Raw genomic sequence first — 23,353 nt, forward strand, 5'->3', positions numbered from 1 at the left:
GTTGAAGCTAATACATCAATGGGTGGAAGGGATTCTTTGTCCTACTTAAGCATGCTTCAGCTGAGTGGCTTGAACCCTCTCCCGCTTGAATGGTGGTCTCTAGCACTCTCCTGCCCTACCATGCAGCCACTGAGTGGCAACAGTTATGGCACACGTATGCTAAGATCGGATCAGCTGCTGCCTGACTGACCGCCCCTCACGCCCCTTGGGGTGTTTTGGATGGAAGTGTTCCCGGTATACCACGCAGAGGCAAAGAGGTGAGGCCTAAGGAAGGTTGTCGAGCTCCATCCATCAAGGGTCAACACCTTGGCACAAGGTCCTCCATCCTGACTTATAGCCCCTGAGCGTTCTGCCCTGAATTTTTAACCCAACTTATTTTTCTCTCTAAGGAGCAGATTAGAAAGTATAATAGCTTGAAGTGCTGCTGCGAAGCGTTAAACGTGCACTGACAGGATTAATGTCACTTGATTTCTTCAAAGTACCAAAATAGAGATGGAATGATAACATACAGCATGTGTTGTGTGTCATAATAGATTATTATTCCACTGTGATTCCTTTGATTTAAAATATGTGAATCGCTGTTGAGTGTTTCAGTCAAATACTCATTAAATTTCTGGTTGTCTCATGTGAAGGTGTTGATGGAAAAAAAAAGCCTTAGTTGTGGCTTAAAATATCGCTTCCCCCCTCATACTGTAATAGGAGGGCAATGCACAGCCGACATCATCATGACAGATATTTTTGGCATTCATCTTGGGCAGCTTTGGAGACTCCAAATCAGCCGCGAGTCCATGGCGTGCGTCATTGCGCAGCGGCGCGTCCAGCCCATAGTGGTTAATGGGAATCCGCTGACGGAGCACAACCAGTTGTTGGTGCGGGCATATGTATGCGCGGATCAGCAGGTGCTGTGTTTAACAAAACTGGATGGAAGTCACGGTTACAAGCACGCCGATCTGAGGGAACATTCTCACGGTACGGACTCTTATTTCCAGGATGCGCTGACATATATGACATGCTCACGGCGATCGGCAGTCACAGGTAAAGTTCGGATTTTAACTTTATTTTCCTGGATGTTTTTTTGTTGAAATGGTGGGCGGCATCCTGTTCATGTTTGCTGCGCCTCAAATTTTGGAGACGTTTGTTGTCTTGTCGTGCGCCTTTTTCCTCACCAGCGCGCCTTTGAATAGAGCGTGCCGTCTAATTCAGGCTGGATACAAAAGTCCGCTGATGATTTCAACTTTGAAGTATGGAGTGATCTTTTGTTTAAGTCCGAAAATATCCAAAAATATGTAAAAATCTTCATGCGTAGTCTACAATTTCAGGCGTATCTCGGTGTTACTTAACAGCCAAAGGCATGGTTTGCCTCTGTGTGTGCGTGTGTGTGTGTGTGTATCCATACGCACACACGCACGCTCCCTAAATCCTGCTGCTTTCAATTAATTCTGTCTGTGTAAGCCGTTGGTGCACCAGTGCATAGATGATGCTCTTTCTTGATGTGAATGAGGGTTAGGAGGTTAACAAGTTTTTGCTTAACCACGCAAGCCACTTTGATTGATTTTTCCCCATAGGGCCATTTTTTGGAGATTGTGCTCAGTTTATAATAGGAACAACATTCCAGTATTCCAGCTGTGGTCAAGCTCATCAAGCAAACTGTAACCTTTAGGTGAGCACTGGAGGGATTTTAAGAATGATGGTTATCAAAGTGACATGAAGGTGAAGACTTTTGGTATTAATTTACTACACACCCTCAGGGTGATGTGGAACCTGCCTTATAGCGGTGTCTTTATAGGAAGTGTGTGTTACCAGGAGACTAAATGGAGAATTTATCTGGGTTAAACACTACAGCCTGTAGACATTCACAAGCCAGTCTAACCTTGTGTATTAGATAGTTCTTATCAACGGTGGTGTCTACTTTGGCCAATCTTTACCCAGCAGCTCCACATCAGATAAAAACAGTTAAGCTGTCAAGTCAACAGACAAATGCTCCCAGCAATGCTATGATTCCACTCTGATAAAAACTAATTAAAATCAACGCTAACACTCCATGAAGCCTTGTGATGAGTTTCCCCAAGTCCTCTTCTAATTTCTGAAACTATATTTACCGCGATGATAATGCCTGTAATCAGCAGAGTAAGCACAGACTGTAAGACGTACTTAATTGGTGCAGATTTTTGTTCTCTCTCTGGGTATAAACTGCCAGCTGCCTTTCAGATTTAGCTCTCACAGTGCAGGCCAGTCAACACAACCAGGCACGGAAAGGGAGAGGAATGAGATTTACATAAATAGAGTTGTGTAGAGATAATGGAAAGGCTCTCTGTTATCATCAAAACCCCAGAGCTGGGGGTGTGCTTTCTATCTCAGATAGACAACATAGAAGAATCAAAATATGGCAGCCTTAAACAACATATTGAAGTATTGGAGTGGTTTCATTTTAAGTTTTCTCGTTCCGTATTGATTTATCCCCCTCTCCTGTTTGCTTCTGTTACCTGCTTATTGACTGCTTTCTGTGGTTTATTAAGCTAAATAGGAGCGTTGCCTTGTGGAGCACATCCCATATGACAGGTGCAGACCTTATGACCCCACTTTTTGTTCCGTTTGCTTTTTGGCACTGAATTCAAAACATTTTAGACTCACCAGGTTTGTTTGCAGTGCAGGTGCATCATGGCAGCAGTTGTGTCACTCTCTGCTTTTAGTCTCATGGGTTCTTGCCTTGGCTCAAGGGCACAGCGCCATGTGTCATCGGTAATACAATCTGATGGCCTAAGTCCTTCTGGTATTGTCCATTCTCGAGCTGTCACAGTGTCCACATGTGTCTTCAGATCAACTGGATTCCCCTCAGGCTTTTCTTTTCAAAGATTACACGTAATAACATGTGAAATGTGGCCAAAGCCCAGAGGGGTGGTCATACAGGACCAGAAGCTCTCAAACAGTTACATGCAGTGTGTGAATGGGTTATTTCTGAGAGGAAAAGTTTGACGTTATTGGTCAATATGCTTTTTCACTTTCGTTCAGAAATAGCATTCTATAGATTAATAATAGCCTCTTGGATAATGCTGGCATTTTTCTACCATGTGTATTTAGTAATTTGCAATGTCCCTTCTCAAATAAATTAAACTGCGTTGTTTAACATATCCTGATACAACATTTTGTATGTTACCAAACAAATCAGTTACTGGTTATTTTAGGTTTAGGAAGAGAAGCATGGTCAGATGTCGTCACATTACGTGCATGTCGTAAAGTTACATAGGTTAGGTTTCGGAAAAGAAACGTGGTTAGGATCATCATTAAGTACCTGAAGTTACGCACTAAATGTTAAGTTATGTAATGTGATGATGTGACGATGTACCTTAAATAACTCAGAATTCCCTTGTTTCAAACAGGGCATGAAAAGTAGTCTCCTGGGGTAAAGTCCTGTGTTTATGTGACCCACCCACCACCCCAACCTGTCTCCTTACTTGGACTTTGGCACTACTTCCTTCTTTACTTCCATCAGTGCATTGGTCACGTGATTGCAGCTTTCATGAGTACATGGGTTGTATATGAAATAGGGTACATTACTTCTGGCAGGTATACATACAAACAGTGCATGAAAACAGTCTGCAATGTTACCTAACATGGAAACACAGAATTCCTCTGTACAGTGACCCATGTTATAGCATGAAAATTAATTAATCTTTGTCTCTGAAAAATCACATTTTGGTTTGGTGTGTGGCTCTGAATACTACAGTTTTCATGACCCTTCGCTGCTGTTGCTATGAAGAAAATGCCAGATATAGAAGCACAAATCAGAGCTGTAGTAAATTCCAAACACTTTGTTGTTGCAGCTGGGAATTCATCCAAAACTGAGTCAGAATCCAAAAGTGAATGAACTTTATCTTAAGATTTTTATAGTTTTCTCCACAGTGAACTTTAAAGGGATAGTGCACCCAAAAATGAAAATTCAGCCATTATCTACTCACCCTCATCCTGAGGAAGGCTCCTTGCAACTTTGCAGCTCTATAACGATTAATTAGTTAGCGTAGGCTGACCAAACGTCCTCTTTTGCCCGGACATGTCCACTTTTCACGTCCCGTCCGGGGCGTCCGGGCAGTTTTTATAAACTGATGATAATGTCCGGTTTTCCGTGTGTTTGTGCGTGTGTGTGTGTGTGTGTGTGTGTGTGTGTGTGTGTGTGTGTGTGTGTGTGTGTGTGTGAGAGTGCGGCACGGGCCACATATTTGTCTATTCTGTCCGAACCCGAACCGAGCCCGACATTATTTAATGACCAAAGCATTGAGTTTGTGTCACACAGTTGTTACAGTTACAGGCTATTTAACAGGCCGGGCGTGTTCAGCGGAGAGTGAGACCTCCGTGTTTGAGACGGGAGGCGGGAGGTCTGACGCTTCCAGCGAGAGGAGAGGGAGAAATAAAACAAAATAAGATAAAATAGGAAAACCTGTCTCCCTCTTTTATTTTATTTTCAGCGTTTAATCAAGGCGGAGGCGGGCGGCTGGAGGTTCGAGACTTCCAGCGAGGAGAGAGGTAGAAACAAACAGCCAATGTGTGTCTGTGTGTGTTATGTTCAGGTGTTGTCATGTAAATAACTGTGCCCAAGCAATAAACAGGACAGACAATAGGATTTTATTTATTTTTACACTACATTTTCACTGAAAGCTGACCGAATACAATTTATAGCTACATTTTTGACCAAACCCGCCCGACCCGTCGGGACCCGTCAGGTACCGTCGGACTCGGATCGCCACACTCTAGTGTTATGTGTCCCCTATTGGGGCCTATCTGAATTTCTGTCTTTGAGAGATATTATTTTGTAATATAACTGAATTTTCTATCCATACATATACATTTTAAATATATTAAAATTATAAGGCATCTTTGAGTAAACTGCGAGTATCATTTAAGTAGGCTATGTCGTGGTCGGCCGAGTGTCCTCTTTTTTGGAAATCAAAATATGGTCACCCTAAGTTAGCGTTTTAGGTGGATCTTTGGACAAAGCCAGGCTAGCTGTTTCTCCTGTTTTCAGTCTTTGTGCTAAGCTATCCCTATCCAATAACATTCTTCTCCTCTAACTTTTGGCAAGAGGGCCAAAAAGTGTTTTTCCTGCGATTTGGAACAATCCTTTAAACACCATCCCTACTTCATCATTATAACATCCATTTTATAGCTTTTCCATCTCCTCTGATTCCTCCTCCTCATCATCTTCACCACTATCATCACTGCTCTAATTGCAAGCCCGCAAATTCCCTCCCCATACAATACGTTTGAGCGGCAACACTGCTGACTCATCCCAATAATAATGCAGAGCGATGGACACTAGAGACCTGTCTGAGATGATGAGAAGTAGAAGTCACTCAGAGCCTGAATCGACTCGAGACTTCTAAACCCACAGATGAAACAGGGGAGGAGAGGCCTCCGCCTAGTTGAAGTCCATAGAGTCCCTAATGTTTCTGTGAGACGTTGCCCTGGCGTGTTTGAAAGAGAGAAGGAGATAGAGCAAGAAAGAAAGCAAGAGTGAAAGGTCTCTGTTGGGCTGTGTGCTGAGGAGTACACAGAGTAAAGTCACTTTTATAAAATAAGAAGTGTTGGTGAGACTGTGGCAAGAACCTTAAAGACCCTACACTGACAACATCACTTAGATTTTTTGATGACAGATGAAATTATTCTACCACACAGTGAAATACTCCATTACTCTTTCCCATCACTCTCACATTAGGGATTCTTTAAGAGCTTTTTTTGTTCCAGTATAGTTGTGGAATTTCTAAAGAAATCTATGATAAGCGAACTAGACTGAAGTTTGAGTGCATGGAAGAGTACTTTCATGTTGTGTGTATGAAGCATATTGGCTGAAATGGTGTCAGAGTCAGATATTTTTATTTTTTTCCCCTTTTCTTAGATTATGGATGGATTGTGACAGAAGGCTGTATCAAGTTCATTAATTGTTGGCATATGTTTCACCATATCTTTAGTCACCTTTGTCTCATAATTTTTCTCCTAGATTGAATAGATCAGTTACATATCATAAACTCTGGTCAAAAACTGAAAAAATCAAACTAGAGGAGCTCAAGCTGTTAGAGCAGAGATGGTCTAATGTTGCCAAGGCTTAGAAATTACTGATGCTGGTAGGTGAGATAAGACAATAATGTGCCATCTCTGGCTGAAATGCGGTCAGAGCTGATCCCTATGAGAGCATTTGTGTCTGCTTGGTAGCCTACTCAGTAGCCTATTTGCTGGTTCCCTAAGTTGAGGTATCAAAATCAGTGTTGTAAACATGTGGATTTGTTCATGCTTTAAACCTGGACTAAAGGTTACAAAAACGAGCCATAAAAAACACATAGCCTAGCAAGGAACCCAAAATACTTTTCTTATTACTACCTATTAATGATGCACGGGTTGACCTACAGCCAGCACCGTGGATCAGCTGGTTTGGTTAAGCTTCAAAATATGATCTCTCTTCACTCATAATGTCCAGTAAAAACTTTTCCCTCTGGAAATATATGCCTAACACCATGTCCTAGCAGCAAGCATCACTCTCTGTCCACACTGAATCAGCACTTCTGTAACGTCATGTAAACAGACCACAATAGTTATCAGCTGTGTGATCGAGATCATAGGCTTAAAATGCAACCAATTAAAAGATGGGTCAATAGGCAACTTGCTGTCTCTCTGTTACTTTTTAAAAGGGAAAACACATATTTTGTGATAATTTCGGGAAATGATATCCATGGGTTCCATCCATCAATGATATCATGATATCCAACAGCAAGTTGGTCATTACCAGAAACGTTCAGCCCCAGTTGGCTCTCATATGGTTGGTTAGTGCGTGCTTTAAAAAACCCTGAACCATGAATGACTACCACCTTCAGTGAATTATATTTAATTTACCCCTATGCCTGAATTGTAAGTGAAATATTCACTTTATAGTGTAAAATAACATGGGAAAAATGTGCACATAGCATGCAGGCTACACAAATTTGGCTCAAAGCTCCCCCTTGCAATGTTTTGGGTTAAAAAAAAAAGTAGTGTAAATAGGTCTTTTTTCCATTGCAAAAAAAAAAGAAAAAAACTTGTCACATTAAGAATGAGCCTACTGGTGTCCCTGTAAGCTATGCTAATAGCAGCATCCACAGCAGCTCAGTGCTACTGGAATGCAGGCATAATCAATACAATTAATTACACCTGTGGGCATAATTATTACAGTACAGTAGACCTGTGCTTCTTCTGCTACATGTCACAATGTCTGCTTTGAAAAGTCCTGTTACAACTATGTAGCACTGCTGCTTGCCTACTCACCTAGACAAAACTACTCAGTGTTTGTTTTGTAACTATTAGTAAAAGAGGGAACAAGGAAGCCATTTTGGACATGATTTGGTTGACCTATTCGGTAAGTGTATTGTATTGTTTTTAGCATGGTTAGCTAGCTGGCTAGCTAAGAGGACCACTTGTGTTAACGCTGAGATAAAAAATAAAATGTTGGCAAATGAATACAGCTGTTTTAACATGTGTCATTCTAACAAGTAATTACTAGCTTTTAGCTAGCAGAGGATATGTTAGGGTTAGTACATTGTTTACATGTGCTCTTGTTTATAGAAGCAAAGCAAAACTTTATTTGTATAGCACAATTCATTCCAGGTGGAAACACAATGTGCTTCACAGAGCATATGCCACCATAGAGGTTGCAGTTAAAAAGTGTACAATGTACATGAGCACATAAGTAAGCACAGTTAAAAATAATAATAATAATAATAATAATAATGATGATAGCAACAATAAATGTGATTTAAAAAACCCACCAAAAGTGGAGATAAAATGAAATAAATAAACAAAGTTTATTATATTATAAATAAGTTTAAAACATTAAAACCATAAAAGTCAAAATAAAAATAATAAAAAACAAATATTATTAAGACACAAGTAAAAACCATAAAATACACATAAAAATAATAAAAACCAGTAAAACCAGACTACTGAAAGGCATGGCTAAAAAGGAATGTTTTGAGTGTTGATTTATAAGATAGAAATGTTGGAGCACACTTAATATGACTGGGTAGGCTGTTCCATAGTCTAGGAGCGTAGGAGCTAAACGCAGCCTCACCAATTTTTGTGGAGACCCTGGGAGTAACCAGACGGCCTGTCCCAGTTGACCTGAGGGGTCTACCTGGCTCATAGAATAAAAGCATGTCAGACAGATATTGAGGTGCCAGACCATGCAGAGCCTTAAAAACAAGTGCTAAAATTTTAAAATCAATCCTAAATTTTACTGGGAGCCAATGTAAGGACCTTAAAACAGGTGTTATATGCTCATACTTCCTTTTTCTCATTAAAACTCTAGCAGCAGCATTTTGGAGCAGCTGCAGTCGATGAAGATGCTTTTGAGGTATTCCCGTGAGCAGTGCGTTGGAGTAGTCTAGTCGACTGGAGATAAAAGCGTGGACAAGTTTTTCACTAGTCGACTGGAGATAAAAGCGTGGACAAGTTTTTCAGCGTCACTCTGGGATAAAAAGCTCCTGATCTTTTTAATATTTCTCAAATGATAAAAACCTATTTTAATTATGTTGCTAATATGGCTCTGGAAAGTTAAGTCAGCGTCCAGAATGACGCCAAGGTTTCTAACCTGTGTGACACTTTCCAGTGACAGTTGTGACAGTTTAAAAGATATTTCCTCTCTGTGTGCCTTTGCCCCGATAACCATTATTTCTGTTTTGTCACTGTTTCACTGTAAAAAATTACTGGACATCCAGCAATCGATATCCTTGATGCATTCATTAAGAGTATCAATAAGGCTCAGGTTATCGGGAGACAGGGAAATATATCATTGAGTGTCGTCGGCTGATGGCTAGAACAATGATGGCTAGCTAACCAGACACTATATCTTTAGCTTTGGTTCCAGCTGGTTACACTTAAGACAAAGAGCAGAAATTAGCCATGTATGAAAAGCTTTTCCATTATCATTTTGTCTTGTGTTTCATCAGAACCTTTGAATATTGGATGAAAAAGAAAAAAAACCTTTTACTTCATGGATAATTTTAATAGCTGCCTCAAGTGTAACCAGTGTGCATCAGAGCCACTAGGGGAGATCAGGGGCAGTTGTAACATCTCAAATTGCACCAGTCAGAAATGAGACAGAACCATGAATGAAACTCATTATGCATCTTAAGTCCAAAACACACTGGCGGCGTCACATGACGGCGGAATCATTGACACGAGTCAAGTGCTATTTTTTTTTACAACTGACCCTGGCTTCCCTACAACAGGAATCATTCTCTGTTATACTGTGGTGACTGGTTAGCTAGTTATCACCTGTTAACAATAGCATAAACAATGTTCTCTTACACGAGCTTGAAAATCACTGCCATCATTCAGTAAGTAATGGCTATTATGAAGAGAAGTGAAAATAACTGGGGTAAAGGGTGAATTTGAGTATGGACAAGCAGCTCAGAGGCCACAAAGGTTGACATGCTATTGATGTGACTCATCCAGTATGCCTAGAATAAGTACCTTGAAGAGCGACAAGAGAGAGAAAAGCCAGAGAATTAGATGAAGTGACTCAGTTCTGCCTGACACATCTTTTCATATTCGCTCCTGCCCTTTTCAAGTCAGCTTAAAATCAAATTGCCAGCAGTTGGAGTCACAGCTGAAAGACAGGCTTCACTTTGGAGGGCTGTTACCCATTCTCCCACGTTGGAGTGTCCTTCATCATGATGGTCACTGAGCCTGGGCGGATGCAAGAGCAGATTTGACAGACGAACATGGGCTGAAGAGTGGAGATATCTGTGCATTAGATGAAACACTGCCTAACCTGGGACGCTGATAAACCATGGTCTCATCTCCTAAAATAACAAGTAAGCAAATATTTAGTGCTTTGAAGATTAGGGTCAAAACTGCAGTCGTCAATAGCCAGCTTTCTTTGTGCACAGTTTTACGTCTGAGTGTGTTTATAAGTACATTCTATTCGGAAGTTTTGTATCGTGAATGTTAAACAAGGCCACAAAAGCTTGACTGAAATCTGTAATGTATTCACTTTATTTATAAATCAAAACGTTGTCGACAGACAGTGACAGATGAATTCAATTACAACTGATAGTGAGAAAACAAAAAATAAATTATTATGTGCTTTTCCCATTTACTGTTTGATCCATCCGCTCCACTCACTGAGTAACTGGGGCATATACAGACAATGATACAATCTTACGTCCAGTCATTCTAATGATGGAAGTCAAAAACTTTGTTACAAAAGGAGCACTGATGTGAATTTTGTCATTATTTTGCCACCTTATTTTGAATCCAGGGGTGTGCTTCATTATATTAACTTAGGGCCTGTGTCAGCATTGTGTTTTCTTCTGAGTGCCAGCATCTTTTTGCATCTGTGCCGGTGATAGCCATAGCTGGAGGCATTATGTTTAGGCTAGTCCGTCCATCTGTCCATCCCATTCTCGTGAATGCAATGTGTTAAGTTCACGTAAAGATAATTTCTTCAAATTTGACACAAACATCTACTACGACTCAAGGATCAACTGATTAGACTTTGGTGCTCAGGGGTTAAAGGTTGCGGTCACTGTGACCTTGCGTCTGTCTAATTTCATGAACCTGAACCTTTCCATTTGAGGGAATTCCCTCAAATTTGATGCAAACTTCCAGTTGGACTCAAAAATGAACTGATTGGAATTTGGTGGTCAAAAGTCAAAAGGTCAAGGTCACTGTGACCTCAGAAAACCCATAGTTCAGGAATTCATACACTAATGACAAAATTTCACTTAAAAGTCTAATAGGATAAAATGATAAAGTGATGACATTTTATATCCAAAAGGTCAAAGGTCAGCTTCACTGCAACATCGTAATGTTCTGCAAAACCACATTTCTGGCCATTATTCAGTGTCATAGCTCAAGCACAGAAGGGGAGATATTTGGTTGGATACTGAGTTGGTGACACTTGTGTATCCACCTTAAAACTTTGCTGATTGTGCAGATCTTCTGTGCTGCCATTTGCTAATTTGGGTACTGTCTATCCTGAGCTGTATGATATGTCAGTCAGACACTACAACAAATACAGAAAGTAGAGTCTTTTGCTTTAATCTCAGTACACTTTGTAAGCTTGTTGTTGACTGTGTAGTAAACCCTCAAAGTACATAGCTATGTGGACACCCAACTTTATGCCTCCTTACGTCCTCTCTACTCTACTAGAAAACGGGATCACACAACATCAGTGTAACACGTAATTTAAAGTTCTGCGTTAAATCGACGCGTAGGTTACGGCGTACTCTACTCTACTAGAAAACGGGATCACACAACATCAGTATAACACGTAATTTATAGTTCTGCGTTGAATCGTCGCATAGGTTACGGTGTAGACTCCACGACGATTTGGAGCCTACGCTGTAACCTACGCCGTAGCCTAATGTGCACCTCCCCAGAATTGTAACTATACGTGTTGCAGTGACGCAGACCTCTGGTCTGTTGTGGTATACTGAAACCATTTCCCTCAGGGAAAACAAAGCTTGTATTTACTTGTAGTTCACCGATAAGAAACAATAAATTGTGAAGACAGTAAAGCCTCCACTAAAATAGCATTGTAAGTCTTGTGTGACTTATCCTTCAGGAATTTATACTTCGGGATTTATCCAGGTTTCATATGAGAAGAGGGAAAGATCGCCGGCCGCTAGGCTAATCTATACAATGTAAAATGCTGTACACTTGTGCTAATAACGTTAGCATGTTGTATTTGCTTAAAAAACGTGTTTAGTACAGGACAGTTGTTTTGTCAATGAACTTTGTGAGTTGTAATGGAGCAAAACTGTGTAACCCTAACCCTTTGTTAAATGTTGCTGTTGTCCCTGGTTTTATATGAGAAGAGGGAAAGATTGCTAGTTGCTAGGCTAATTTATACAATGTAAAATGCCATAGGCTTGTGCTAATAATGTTAGCATGTTGTATTTATGGGGAAAATGTGTCCGGATTAACACAAGTGTTAATGCTGTGAGTTGTAGTGAAGCCAATTTGTGTACTTGTTTTTCAAACTGTCTCTATTAAGCCATGTTTATGTGTGTTTTGGGTGCGTTTTGAATCAACTAAACTTTACAGCACTTCACAGAAACCTCTGCTGCTGACTAGTGTTTTGGAGGTGTAACTGCAGAGTGACACAGACACACTACCGCAGAAGTAAAAATGCTCACAATGGAATAGGTGACGTGCGTAGGCGACGTAAGTAGGGTCTGCGCACAACCATAAATCTCCTTTAAGCCTGCCTTCACTGGCTTCCTGTCTGTTTTAGGATTGATTTTAAGATTTTATTGCTTGTTAATAAGGGTTTAAAGAGTCTGGTGCCACCTTATCTAGCAGAACTATTGTATTTTCATACTCCAGTTAGAGCACTGAGGTCGACCGATCAGATGCTCTAGGATGTTCCAAGAAAAGGCCCTAAATGCCTTATCCTCTGTTGTGCTGCAATTTTCTCTATTATATTTATTTTCTCTTCTGTTCCTTATTTTTGTTTGTTTCTGTATTTATCTGTTTTTATACTTGATGACTATTAAGCACTTTGGTCAATTGCGGTTGATTTTAAATGTGCTCTACAAATAAAATTTGATTTGACTTGACTTGACTCCCACCACCCGGTAATCATTCCCCCTGCGTTGCCATGGAGGATCTTCCAATCCCATAAATGTACCTTGAGGAGAAGAGGAGTGAGGAAACACAGGTGACACTTCCTCTCACCTCTCTATCACATCTTGCAAGGAGGAGATAAGATGCAAGTGAGGGAAGCGAGTGAGATACATAGGCATAATTAAAAGCACCTCAAGACTCTAGCTGGTTAAAAGTCTGTTGCTGTATTATGTTAGTGTCTTCTCACATGCAGTTAAGTTTTCCTTTTCTTGCACTGGGGTAAAAACTAATTTGGATCAATATGTGATGGGTGATGCTGTCATCTATGCACTGAAGCATGCAAATCGTCTTTTTGCAGGATGCTCTCCAGAGTTCAATAATCCACATTAACTGCACATACTGTATCATATCACGTTACACCTTCCATCTTTTTCATTCTGTTGGTTTGTATTTTGAATGTAAAACCACTCAGATGAGAAATATTTTTACTCTACAACTATCCTCTTGACATTCCTTCCTAAAATATAAAGTGATATCAGATGCAGTCAAGCATTTGCATTGAATGCCCAGTCTAAGTTTTAAAAGGGTATCCCTCATGCCATGAATAGTTCCCCTGGTTATGCGCTGCGATGCACTGACTGAATTGCTTCCATATGAGTGGGCGTCATTCAGCCCTTTTAATGCATTACCAGGCTGCATGTGTAATCATTTATAATGGCAGTCCACAGTAGGGGTCCAAGCATAAAGTGCTGATAAAAGAAACAGAATGTCTAATACATGTAATTGAAGTATTTAACATACAAAATGGCAACTTGTAATTAGTATTTGCTGGAGCAGGAGAAAAACTGAATGTGGTCCCTATCAAAATATTTTAGAGCTGTGGATTCTCACGCTTTTTAAATGCTGAAAATACATTCCCACTAATTCCCCTAACTCTGCTGCCCGCTGAGTGCGTTTCAGTTTATACTGTCTCTAGTGCATCAGTCCAAAAGTAACACTTTCATATTTGGTTTTTAATATCCTTCATTGAGCTTAAATCACTGTGAAGTGGTGCACCCTGGGGTGTAAGTGGAGCATTTGCTCAGTCTTCTGTGACTGACAGGTCAGCCAAGAGATTGACGCAGTGGAAATATGATGACTGACCTTTTTTCTTGCTAATGTACAGCATTGAAAAAATATTGCTTTCATAGCAGCTGTTAATTTGAAAGGAGTTTAAATGATTAGGCTATACACAATGGTAATATCCTTTATTATTCATTCAGCTCACTTCCCTGGACTACCACACACAGCGTGTACGATTGGGCTGCTTCCTCAAATGAGCAATGCATGGATTTTTTTAATGTTAACCTCTCACAAGGAAAACATAAAGTCAAGTTAAATTCATTGTGCACTAATTCTAAAGATAGTTAAGGGACTGTTTAACTTACTAATACTGTAGCTGAAGACATATCACCAAGAAACAAACAATAGCCCATGAGACATCAGTTTGTCACCTTGACTTCTTGTTTGTTGCGCGTTTGCTGCTCATTGACTACTGCTTTTGTTCTGTATTTTGTACTTTAGTACTTTTTGAAACACCAACACTTGGTATCATTTGTATTTTGAATGATAACCTTTCTTTCTTGCAACTAAATGTCAGCCCATCAAACTATTTGATCATGATTTTCAATCATGACACCACTCCTACTATGTTAAAGATTGTCCTGGTAACCCAGTCAGCAGAATAAATGTTGGCATTATCTGCAAACCATGGATATCTTACATTTATATGTGTCATGTGAAGCAAATATGTTAGACCTTTATGTTTCAATGTTCTGTTGTGACAACACTTTGGTTAATGTGCGGTTAGGTTTAGGCACAAAAACCATTTAGTTAGGGTTTGGACTTAAAATACCCTTTTTATTGTTGCCACAAACACAGCTGGAAATGTCCTGAACTGTCGTTACTGTGCTAAAAACAGGTGATAGACTCCTTTCCCATTGCCTCCTGATGAGAGGCAATCTGAGCGATGTTACACACATCAAACATACAGATATGACGTGGTTTACAGACAAGTACAGTGCCAACAGTTTTATTCTGGCGACTGGGCTGGTTCTGGCCAACCTCATCAGGCTGACATAAGAGGGTCGTTGCCTTGATTAAGCCCGCCTGGGCCTTCCAGGCTGTAAAAGCTGCCCCGTGTGTTAACTCTTTCTCTCCCTTCCTACAGTAGAAATCCACCCTGTATCATTGCCTTTTGCTTTTGCATCTTCAACACAGCTCACTTGACCAACATCCATGCATGGCTTTCATTACTGACTTTGCTAATCTACACAGTTCATAGTTCATTTCAATTAACCGTAGTTTACAATTATGTTTCTCTTAAGTACAACCTTGCATAGACTCCCTGTTTGTCACATTTCCGGAGCCAGTTTCTGAAAAATGAGGGCTCATCCAAGACAATACATTGACAGGCCAATGTAAGAAACGCAGGCTAGTTTTAAAACAATTGGTCACACATTACAGCAGCAATTGGAATTTAACAGTTGAGCCCAATTTAACAGGGTTTTCTTGTGGCTTGGAGTTGTTGTACAAAATGATTGATGAAATTGATGCAGATGTGATTCTTAGGCCGGGACATTTGTTGCACTGCCATCTCTCTCCCATCATCTCCTGTCAGCTCTTAACTGTCTCATAGTGTACCTGAAATAAAGGCAAATTACAGAAAATACCGCAATGTCACATGTGATTGCAGGATTTATTGTTGCAGGATTATTTCCATGACAAAATGTGTGCTGAATTTAGACTGCACACATCATTCACATTAACAGAGTTACTCATGAGTTGTAATGCATGGCTGTTGAAGGAGCTCATCAGCAGTGAGTGACAACTTTAAACATTCCTGAACCTCTTCAGGGACACACTTGTCATTAATTGCAGTCCGTTTGACTGTGACAAAGTTGGCAGCAAAGGGACAAACAGAAAATTGCTCAGTATGTAGATAAGTTTTAATTGTAGCTGTGTGCAGTGTGTTTTGGTAGATGACTGCCCACTTGGCTACCAGAATTGTAGCTGGTAAAGTGTAGCACTGAGAATCAATGTCAGGAATGTCAGAAAAATCTAGTTTTGAACAGATATATGTAAAATCAAAAATGGATATTGTATTTTGTTACTGTGATATGCATCTGTCCAAAGCAGACTACGTAAACTACCATGATTAATTAAAGGCATTACATAAATGGTAGTAAAGTCCAGTGTCAGTTGTACTGGTAACCCTAGCAGTGGTAATGCCATGTCCACTGTAAGGAAGTAACTAGTTACATATAACAGCATTACAATTGCTTACCAAAATGTTGGTGATTACAAAGGGGATTCAGCCATATATGTTCTTTTTGCTAAAAACGCTTATAAGTGGAATGTAACATTCATTCTGTTGTTTTGCATTTTTTGCCGTGCAGGAATGTCTCCTTCTGACATATTTGGTCCCGTTGGGACATATTTGAGTGCAACACCATCATGGGTAGGATGGCTTATGAGGAGTTGTCTCTACGTCCAGGCAGCCTCCATCCATTTGGCAGTATGCGCTCAAATTTTGAGAAATGTTTTTGATCAGTTTTCTTTTTGAAATTTGCATCACCTCTTATTTGCCAGTTAAAAAGTGCATTGTTCTTAAGCTAAGTTCCCTGTACTGTCCACATTACACAGCTTGTTGTCTTGAATTCCAACACATTCTCACTCCGACCTCATCACATATTGACATTTTGTCACAGACTTTCCACGTCCAGATATTACGTGCAACGTACCCTGAGTGCTCTGTATCTTGGTGTTCTGGGCGCTGTGTTGAGTTCTGCCTGTTACGTGCATTGTCGTCTTTCAAAACACACTTACGTTTTCAGATGAAAGTTACCATTTACATGCAGTCTCTTTCAAAATAAACACAGTATGTCAATACAACACCGAAAACTGACATTTTTTCTTTTGGGTTTAGGAAAAAAAGAAACTTTTGGCTTGGTTTGGCTTTATAATCTTACGGGATACGAACACTGCTCTCCCAGGTGAAAGTCGATGTTTGTTAGACCCTTCCCCACCCCTCACGCCCGCCCTATTTGAACTTTGCTTTGCTTTAACTTTCGTTCTTGTCCTGTTAAGGAACTTTTTTTTTCCGTTGGTATCTAACACCACAAGTCACTGCCCAAGTGCCAGATTTCAAAGACTTCAGAGTGAAACTGGCTTGTGTATTCCAGAGTCTTTAAGTGGTTTTCACACTATATGACTGACCACTACGGGATCCTTCACCAAGAGGAATCCCTGATGAGTATGTCATGTGATGCATGGGTTGACCCACAACTTGGTTGGACGGAGGTGCTTATGAAAAAATATCAAAGTCAAAACATGACAAAGCAGCATCCCGAGTAAGTTATTAGGCTAATAACTTACAGAAATATTGTGTGCAATAGTCCGCCGCCCACCTTCTCCCATCCCCTCTCTCAGTCACTCTCTCTGTCAAACACACACACACACACACACACACACACAGTGGAAAACACTGCTTGTCTGTGTCCTCAACATGTGTCTTGCGCTGTCACTGGCCATAGCTCGCTGATGAAGTCCCCAACAGGTCCAGATATTCAGTATGCAAAATATCTGGGGAGCATCTGCGATGCATCTGCAAGGCTCCCTGCTCGCACCTTTGAATAATTCACATATAGCAGCACATTGTCAGGGAACTCCAAAAACTGTTGGCGAGCAGAAAATCAGGGCTTAGGCTGTGAAGTGTGAACTAGATGTGAGCAGTCTGCGACCAGCTGACCATGCATATTTATGTTTTTAGGATTTTTCAGCTTTACTGCCCAGTTTGCTGTAAAACATTTGTTAGAAAAATGATCAGAAAATAATCAAATGTAATAAGTCATCTTACTTTAATTGAGTAATTAAAATAGATTCATTGCTTATTACATTTTGAACGGGCTAACTAATAATCTGTAACTATATTTCAAAAGCAACCTTCCCAACACAGGCCATGTCTTACCTGCTACAGAACCACACGCTGCGTATTATGTAACCAAAGCTGCAGCCAAAGATGTTACATTACCACCAAAGGGTGGTACTGTATTTCAAGCCTACTCCACTGTAAAGTCACTTCTAACACCACAGCCACGGAAGCTAACTTTCAACTTTACATTAAATATTTCCATAGCCCAGCATGCCGTCCACATTAGTCAGGTCTCAGTGGTTAAGTCATTCTGGTCTCTGAAGGGTTTCTGTCTGCTTTCATCTTAAAAGAGGCATGAGGGATGGAGGGAGAGAGAGAGAGAGAGAGCATGGAGATATAGGGGAGAAGACAACTCTCTTTGAAGGAGACTGCTTTATTACTTTTCACCCAAGTCTGGAGCTTACTGTGCCAGACTTGGAGTCAGGGGGTGTCAGCAACAAGAGGTCATTGTGCTGTTAAGAGAATGTCCCTCAGGCATCTCAGTGCTGAGGCTTGCTATTGTGTGATTTAGAAATACAACTTCAAAAATTGTCCTACATTACAGTGTCCATGAGAGAATTTGTGAAAGATAAGCAAGTAACACTGTTACCTGGGTGATAGATATCATCTCAGTAAAAAAAGTATTTGTGGAAGTGTGGACTGTAAAGATTAAAAATAGGGAAGGGGGCACAAACCATCTGTGATGTGTGCTAGCTGAAGACTGTAAAAAGAAAGTGTAGGAGTCACTTGAGCAGCACAAGAATCATCTTAAGTCCATGCTGAGATGCATCCATGGATCTTGGTTTTCGAAGCAAACACTATCCGTGTTTTCTGAATCTTCTATCATCACCTACATCTCTCTAAATTGCATGTTATTGACCTTTGTGTGCTCTTATTGCAGATAAACTCCACCTGGCATCTCCACTCCCTCGGTAGCCATGGCTTTCGCTATATCTGGAGGGACCGTGTTCACCATCCTTCTCATTAGCAGGTAAGACTGCTTACGGAAATATACAACCGCTGGGATCTGCAGCCACAAAGCTATCTTAACAGGCAGGGAGCATGTAATCAACTCATGTCAGTTTTTAATTTGTAACAACACCAGCACTTTGTATGCAGTGAGCTGAAGAGGAGATAGAGAGGTACTCAGTATTATCATTTTCTCATGAACCATCAACACCAAAATAACAACTCCACGTGCATCAGACAAGAAGCATTGAAATTCCATTGCCACGTTCACGGTGCTGCTGAGCGGAGATGATGCAGCAGGATCCAGCACCACATGTATCAGTCGTTGCATACAATTGGTGTTATAATCCCTGTAGAGGTCACACAGAGAGAATGATGGGATGTTTTGGTGCACATTTGTCTGTTACCGTGAAGAGATGCCTCTCCCTTTCTTACAGTGAATTTCCAGAGCTCAGAATGCACTTTGCACATTTTAGATAAGGCAAACCGTCTGGGTCTCGCTGAATCCTGCTATAAGATATTCTCTGTATAGTGCAACGCTTCTTTGTACAATCAGCTCTGGGATTAATGTGCTGTAGCAGGTTGCCTGCCACACGAGTATGTTGCCAAATGCATGCTTTTAGTGTACACACCATATGCCAGACTTTGACCACTCCAGCATTAAATTTATTAATTAATTACATGAATCTGTGAGCTTTCAGACATCCCATACAGATTTCTCCTTTGTGTAATGACACTGTAGTCACTGCACGGTGGATATTATAACACTGATGCATGCCAGTCAAGGCTGAGAGAGCCTTAAGAATATACAATTGTACAAGTCATCTCTGTTATTTAATAATTTGTAAAAAATAAATAAATGTTGTTTTATTGTGAAAATATCAATTTAAAATGTAATTGTAGCGGCCAATATTTGCATTTTTTTTATTAAAGGTATACTGAATTTACGCATATTGGTTAACTGAGGATATACTGTGTACATTGTTAATGAGTTGCTTATTTTTTATTCCGCTAAGCTAATGGTTTGCTACAGATTCAGTACCCACTTCCAAAACTTGATATTCACAAAGATCCTCATGGGAACTGAAACCCTGATCATGAGTCTGACCAGGTACAAAGTATGTATTCAGTCTAATCTGTAGGTTCCTGTTGTATTGCAGTGGGTTTTGGCTCTGTGTCTCAGTTTGACTGAAACCAATTTAAGCAGACTCGCTATCAGCACTGAAGACATTGATTGTATACTAAAACTGGTAATTCTGGATGGGGTTTTATTATCCTTGGGTCTAGTCAGACCGGGTCAGAGTGTCCTCAGTTCTCTTTTAGTTGGCTTTGCCTTTGAATGAGCATCTGCTTTGGCCTGAGTTCCTGCTTGCAACTGGAAAACTGAACAATGTAATTTTCTTTCTGTGTCTCAGTGCAGCGATGTGCAGCCCACCATAAAAAAGGGCTCTTTTGGAAAATTTGAATTAAATCTAGTGACGAGTGACCACTTAGACTTGTGCTTTGCAGCATTTCAGCCTCAAACTTTTGCATATATGGAGGAAAAACTTTGACTTTGACAACTTTTTGTCCGTAAATGACATCCCGGAGGAATTTTAGGAAAATTTGTGCTATTTAAGGAGAAAATCCTGCTCAGTATGCGCTCTAAAATTCTTTTAAATTCCAGAGCTATACATTAATGCAACAAATGCAACAATGCAATGAATCAGAATCTTGTTTTGCTTTTAACCTTTTTAATTTAGCGTTTGATAAACAAAAGCTAATCCTGTGTAATTTATGATGGAAATTCAATGATTACAAATGTTAACAAACAACTGTATGTCTGTAATATAACTGTTATGACCTCCATGAGATTGTGTGTATGAAGACCCTGGAAAGATGATTTACTGTGACCTGTAGCCAATCAGCAAACCCTGCCAGCATGAGCTGCTCAGCTCAGAGGCCTTGATAGCTCTGGTGATTTAATGATTAGAAAACACTGCTTGCCAGTGGAATACAAATGTGTCACAACCATTTTCACTATATGGCCACATTATTGACCTGAACAGCTTTATGATGCGATCCATGACCTTGACGATGTTGAAACTGCCAGGACCCTCACCTAACAGCAAAGGAAAGCTTATAGGGGTCATGAAAGTCTCACATTCATCTAGAAGAGCAGGCTCACAGGGACATAAACGACGTGCTTGAACTCTGTAGAAAGATTAATGTCTTGCTTTATGTTGAGGATACTGTACACCACCAACGCAGCTGGATTCCATGACACTTAGGCAAATACTTGAGTGTCAAACTGGCCTCGGAAAACTTCCTCCGCTCTTGTTCATGTGGCGCTCAGTGAAAACCCTGGCAGCGTTGGAGCTTTGTTTTACTCCCCGAGTCAAAAGAACAAAGCAAGAAATTCAAGAGGATCACAGCTGAGCTTGCTATTTAAAATAGAAAAAAAAAGCTGCTGCTTAAAAAAAATTGAGTCTTTGTCATCTGAGGCAGTCAGCTATGGATCTGGCTGGCACATGAAGTATTTACTGATTGTAAACATTCAATGGTGCGAACCACATATGCTTAAAGTAATTTTAAAGCATATCCTGTTAAGTTCTTGCATGTCTCGTATGCAGTTAACAATTATAGTGGTGGAAGATTCACCACTTTTAACTCTTAGTAATTTTCCTCAGAAAGAGGTAAACAAAAGCAGGTTGCTCATTTGTTACTGGTGACTGTCGACTGTCAGCTCAAAATGACAACTGTCACGTACAGATAGTGTTAGCAGTAGTTAGCTAGCAAATCAAACTAACACTAGCTCTATGAAAATTAGGTGAAAATTCCATCTCTGGCTGACTTTTTAATGTCTGCAGCTGACTTGTGTTAGAAAAAAGAACCTTGAAAAGCAGTCCTAAATAAGGCTTTGATGGCTACATACATGATATGTATGATGCCAAAATACTGAAGCTAACTTAAGGTGCAGTGCAAGCTCTGTTTGCCATCAACTGAGCTGCTTTCCCATCAAAAGATGGTGAGGTTAGCTGAGGCCCTGTCTACACATATACAGATATATATAGATATATGTTCTTCAATGTTTTGGCCTCTTGTCCACATGAAAACAGAGTTTTAGGTCACTACAATGGAGATTTTCTAAAATGCCTTTTAAGGTGTAGATTTTTCAAAACTTGGGTGGTGTTGCTTTGTGTAAAGAGCATGCAAAGGGACTATAACAACAACTACAGACTACTAGTTTGTTTCAGTTTTGTCAGCGCTGCTTGGTCTAATGACTACTTTATAACTCAGTATCGCTGCATCACTTTTCAGACAAATTGAGCCGTCTACTGCACCCAGTGTTATTTAGTCCACCAGATATGATCAGGCCTGGTTGAACCAGCAGATTGACAGACAATTTCGGGAGTGGGATTGTTGTCGGTGAGGAAGGGAAGGAAAACTTTCACTTCTCCAGAACATCACTTCTATCTAGTCATTGTTTTGAAAATGGTAGCATTACCTTGTGCACGTTGCTATCTTCACAATGATAGGAGACTGCAGGAGACAACTAACGCTGGCAAGTGTTTGAAGTTGTTTTTCTGTTGTACTGTGTTTGTGTGTTCATGAACTTGAGGCTTCCAGTCAACAGCTGTTATCAGTTAGAATAAAGTTAAACTGTTGCCATTGTGCCTTTAAATGTGAGGATTTATTCACTGTGAGCTAGCAACAAATTAGCTCTCCAGGTCATACATTTTTAGTATTTATAAGTCATACTGGTGATTTGTGGAACAAAATGCAACTAAATAGTTGTGGTGTGGAGCCCTACAGGTACAAAGACATGCGCTTTGTCTGCTCACACTATTGTTTAATTCATCAAGTTAAAGGGCTCTAGTTTTGCAGACCGGGCGCTTCACCAACTGGGTGTGGCCAGGCGGATTTTGTAAGTTTGGCACACCGTGCACCCTGGCACAGCTACTCCTCTATCCCACCTCCGTCCCTCCTACCAGCGCAAGTCGGAAAAAGGGAGGAGAGAAGGCGTGGAGTGGGTTTTACACACATCACACCAATCAAATGAGCCCCTCTCCTCGCCCTTAAATGCGCCGCGCGAAGGCGTAATGAGAGTTTACTCAATTCGCCATGGCAGAAGAGAGCAGCAGCGTCAGACGGCCAAACTTCTCCCAGGAGGAAACTGATGTTTTGGTCCGGGAGGTCCAAGCTCGCAGTGTCCGAATATACGGAACTGCGAGCAGACCTCCACGGGCTGATGATGCAAAGGTAGCCTGGGAGGAGGTCACCACAATTGTAAATCAATGTTGCGTTTCTCTCGTGCGCGCGCGCTCTCTCTTTCTCTCTCGCAGTCTCACTCTGTTTCTTTTCTTTTGACTTTTCTAAGATGACAGATGCTGAATATATACTCCCTATCTGATGCTGTGGCTGTTTGTGGTTGGCTGAGAGGGATGTGAACTCATTAGTTTGCAGCTGTGTTAATCAAATCAGGTTGGGTTTCCATTACGCGTGCCAAACGTGCCAAACGGTGCCAATCCCCTTTGATCTGACATCAGATGTGACGGGACAGTCGATATAGAGATACATTTATGTGCTGATTGCAGATAGTTGCATTGAATAGTGGTTTTTTGGGTATTTATTGCATCGTTAATGTGCCTGATATTCTGGAAACCTGCCTGTGAGGTTTTGGTGACGTGTGCGCAATGTCCGCCGGTCAGCCAAACTCTGGCTTACACCGGCTGCGCTCCCCCTGCGTTGACAGTAGACGTGGTTTCAGCTGGCGAGCTTTTAGCGGTTTCAGCTGGCGAGCTTTTAGCGCACCTTCGGCGAAGCCTTTTGGCACAAAACTGTCACTGCAGCAAGCTGGAT

The 23,353-nt window shown here is 40.7% G+C and overlaps 1 protein-coding gene across 1 annotated transcript in view; it reads left to right on the forward strand.

The window, feature by feature from the left end:
- Nucleotides 1–870: 870 nt before the first annotated feature.
- LOC126406624 (gamma-aminobutyric acid receptor subunit pi) overlaps nucleotides 871–23,353 on the forward strand; it is a 65,627-nt gene continuing 43,144 nt past the window's right edge. Inside the window, exons 1-2 of the mRNA XM_050071036.1 lie at nucleotides 871–1,035; nucleotides 18,444–18,533. Coding sequence (XP_049926993.1) covers nucleotides 18,481–18,533 — 53 coding nt within the window. The 5' untranslated portion in view covers nucleotides 871–1,035; nucleotides 18,444–18,480. The remainder of the gene's footprint in view (nucleotides 1,036–18,443; nucleotides 18,534–23,353) is intronic.

This window comes from Epinephelus moara, chromosome 19 (genome assembly GCF_006386435.1).
Source record: "Epinephelus moara isolate mb chromosome 19, YSFRI_EMoa_1.0, whole genome shotgun sequence".
Lineage (NCBI taxonomy): Eukaryota > Metazoa > Chordata > Actinopteri > Perciformes > Serranidae > Epinephelus > Epinephelus moara.